Raw genomic sequence first — 2,625 nt, forward strand, 5'->3', positions numbered from 1 at the left:
TCTCCAAAAGAATCAGCTACTGCAGGACAAGGCGAACGAACTAACACATATGGGGCGCAGAATACGGCTACCTGGGCGGCTGCCCACACCTGCCCCTACCGTGGTGCCGCCCGTAGTTTCAATCACTACTTTCCCTTGACGAGACTAAGAAAAGTCACCAATACAATGTGATTTATCTACTGAACGCCACCTTATTCATAAAAAAGTTTACACAAAAAATGAACGGAACTATTATATGTGGTGCAAATTTAATCAGCTCATCACTACTTTAACTAATGTATGTTATGTCGTTTTCGTAAGGTGCAAGCACTTATATAAAGCCAACATGTGTTCTGTTTCAGAAAACTCTATTAAGAACTCATTAGAGACCAGCCTAGCTAGAGCACAGTTATGTTCTGGACCACCCCAAAGGCGGTGAGGTTCTTGGTGTTCTTGGCCATCTTTCTCTTCGTGGAACCAACGACAGATGGCAGGGAAGCCCAGCCTGCCGTGCCGGGGGTCATGTTGTTCGGGGACTCGCTGGTCGGTGTGGGTAACAACGATTATCTAGCCACCTTGGTGAAAGCAAACATGGCTCCCTATGGCAGGGACTTCAAGGACCATATCGCTACAGGGAGGTTTGGAAATGGAAAGCTGCTTAGCGATATCATAGGTTGGTCAAAACCTTATTCGATCTTGTTTGTACAAATGGATTTTTTTGACATTTTACATGAATTCTTACCAGTGTTATGGCATGCATATCTCGTGTTACAACTTGCATGGTACACTGCAGGTGAGAAACTAGGGTTTAATGGCTCTCCTCCTGCATATCTTAGCCCACAGGCATCAGGACAGAATCTTTTGATTGGAGCAAACTTCGCATCAGCTGGATCAGGCTACTACGACCCCACAGCACGTATCTATGTAAGTACCATCCATCGGTGGCTTATCATCGCACTTTAACAATAATGGGAAGCTGTGTATACAGAAATATATACATGTTGCATCCATCACGTACTCCCTCCGTACTGAAATATAAGAGCGTTAGTGATCTAAACACTTTTATATTTCTTTACAGAGGAAGTAGTTATGTCTTACTGAATTGTGTGTGGCAGCATGTAATACCTTTATCCCGACAACTGGAGTACCTCAAAGAGTACCAATCGAAGCTACGCGTGGTGGCTGGGAATGACCATGCTCAATCCATCATCTCAGACTCACTCTATATTATTAGCGCTGGATCAAATGACTTCGGCTTCAACTACTACATCAACCCTTTGCTCTTCTTGACACAGAATGCTGATCAGTTCTCTGATCGCCTCGTTGGCATCTTTAACAACACCGTGACGGTGAGCAAGAGCAAACCTGCAGCTTCCTCATTAATCAACCAGGATCAGATGATTAATACTATGTAATATTTTTAACTTGTACTAATTGTAGCAACTTCATGCTATGGGAGCACGACGTGTTGGTGTTTTTTCATTAGCTCCGTTGGGCTGCGCCCCCTTGGCGATCACGGTGTTTGGCCTTCGGAGAAACAGGTGTGTGCCAAGGCTCAACGATGATGCACAAAGGTTTAATGGGAAGTTGAGTGCAGCTGTTGACTCGCTGTCGAACCGGTACCAAGATCTTAAGGTTGCTGTGCTGGACATCTACACACCATGGCACAGCCTTGCCACCTCCCCTGTGTCACATGGTAGGATACATAGGCTACTAATCCTTGCCTCCTTGGAATGGTGCCATGGTGGCCATGATGCATATTTATTTTCTTGTGGCATCAGCCTTGCTCGTTCTGTGCATTGATTCGAACTGAAAATGTGTGGGTTTATGTTGTCAGGGTTCGCTGAGGCAAGGCACGGATGTTGTGCTACAGGATTAGTGGAGTTCACAGTGTTCCTTTGTAATTCTTTGTCCATCGGGACATGTCCGAACGCGACGACATACGTGCATTGGGATTCCATTCACCCGTCGGAGGCAGCGAACAGAGTGATCGTAGATTCTCTCGGTGAGGGGATCAACAAGCTGGTTATGTAAAACACTGGACCTAGTACAGTGATGTACGTACCAGTTAGTATTAAGTTTCGTATGATACGCCCAAAATAAACTGTAGATTCTCTCGTGTTGAGGCCATAAAATAATATGTAAGTTACCTATGAGTCGCTAGGTATCTGCTACAGCTCTGTGTATTACTTTCTCCGTTCTAAAATATAGTGCTTCCTCTATTTCCGTACTTCAACCTGCATCATAAATTTAACAAACGAGACCGACTGCGGCGGGAGCAAAAGTTATACCATCGAATTCGTATTCAAAAGAAGTTTTTAATTATATTTATTTTTTCTAGCCGCACTCGGTCTTGTTGGTTAAATTTATGGTCAAAGTTGGATCTCGAGAAACGCTGGCGCACTATATTTTGGAATGGAGGGAGTATATATGAGTATTTGCTTGCCAGTGACAAACATATTTGAGGTGGTTGAAATAAAATAAACACCAAATATTGCCCGTGCAGCTAAATTTTTTCAGTTCAGTTGTTCTTGTACAGAGAGAGCGGAAGGGTCCGTGTCAGAGACCGCGCGTCCCTAGCGATTGGCGTTGTGGGTGAAGAAGATGCGGACGCTTGACGGGTGTGGGGTGGTCACCCACACTGAA

At 44.6% G+C, this 2,625-nt stretch overlaps 1 protein-coding gene across 1 annotated transcript; it reads left to right on the top strand.

The window, feature by feature from the left end:
• The first annotated feature begins 344 nt into the window (after nt 1-344).
• LOC123154235 (GDSL esterase/lipase APG) lies at nt 345-2,132 on the top strand. Its single transcript, XM_044573010.1, has 5 exons — nt 345-652; nt 773-903; nt 1,095-1,328; nt 1,420-1,675; nt 1,817-2,132. The coding sequence occupies exons 1-5, from the start codon at nt 391-393 to the stop codon at nt 2,011-2,013; spliced, it is 1,080 nt and encodes a 359-aa protein (XP_044428945.1). The 5' UTR covers nt 345-390; the 3' UTR covers nt 2,014-2,132.
• The last annotated feature ends 493 nt before the right edge of the window (nt 2,133-2,625 follow it).

This window comes from Triticum aestivum, chromosome 7A, assembly GCF_018294505.1.
Source record: "Triticum aestivum cultivar Chinese Spring chromosome 7A, IWGSC CS RefSeq v2.1, whole genome shotgun sequence".
Lineage (NCBI taxonomy): Eukaryota > Viridiplantae > Streptophyta > Magnoliopsida > Poales > Poaceae > Triticum > Triticum aestivum.

Coding starts and splice junctions, on each gene's coding strand:
- LOC123154235 (XM_044573010.1), top strand. CDS start 391: ATGTTCTGGACCACCCCAAAGGCGGTGAGGTTCTTGGTGTTCTTGGCC. Junction 1,329..1,419: donor TCTTTAACAACACCGTGACG/GTGAGCAAGAGC, acceptor TACTAATTGTAG/CAACTTCATGCTATGGGAGC. Junction 1,676..1,816: donor CACCTCCCCTGTGTCACATG/GTAGGATACATA, acceptor TTATGTTGTCAG/GGTTCGCTGAGGCAAGGCAC.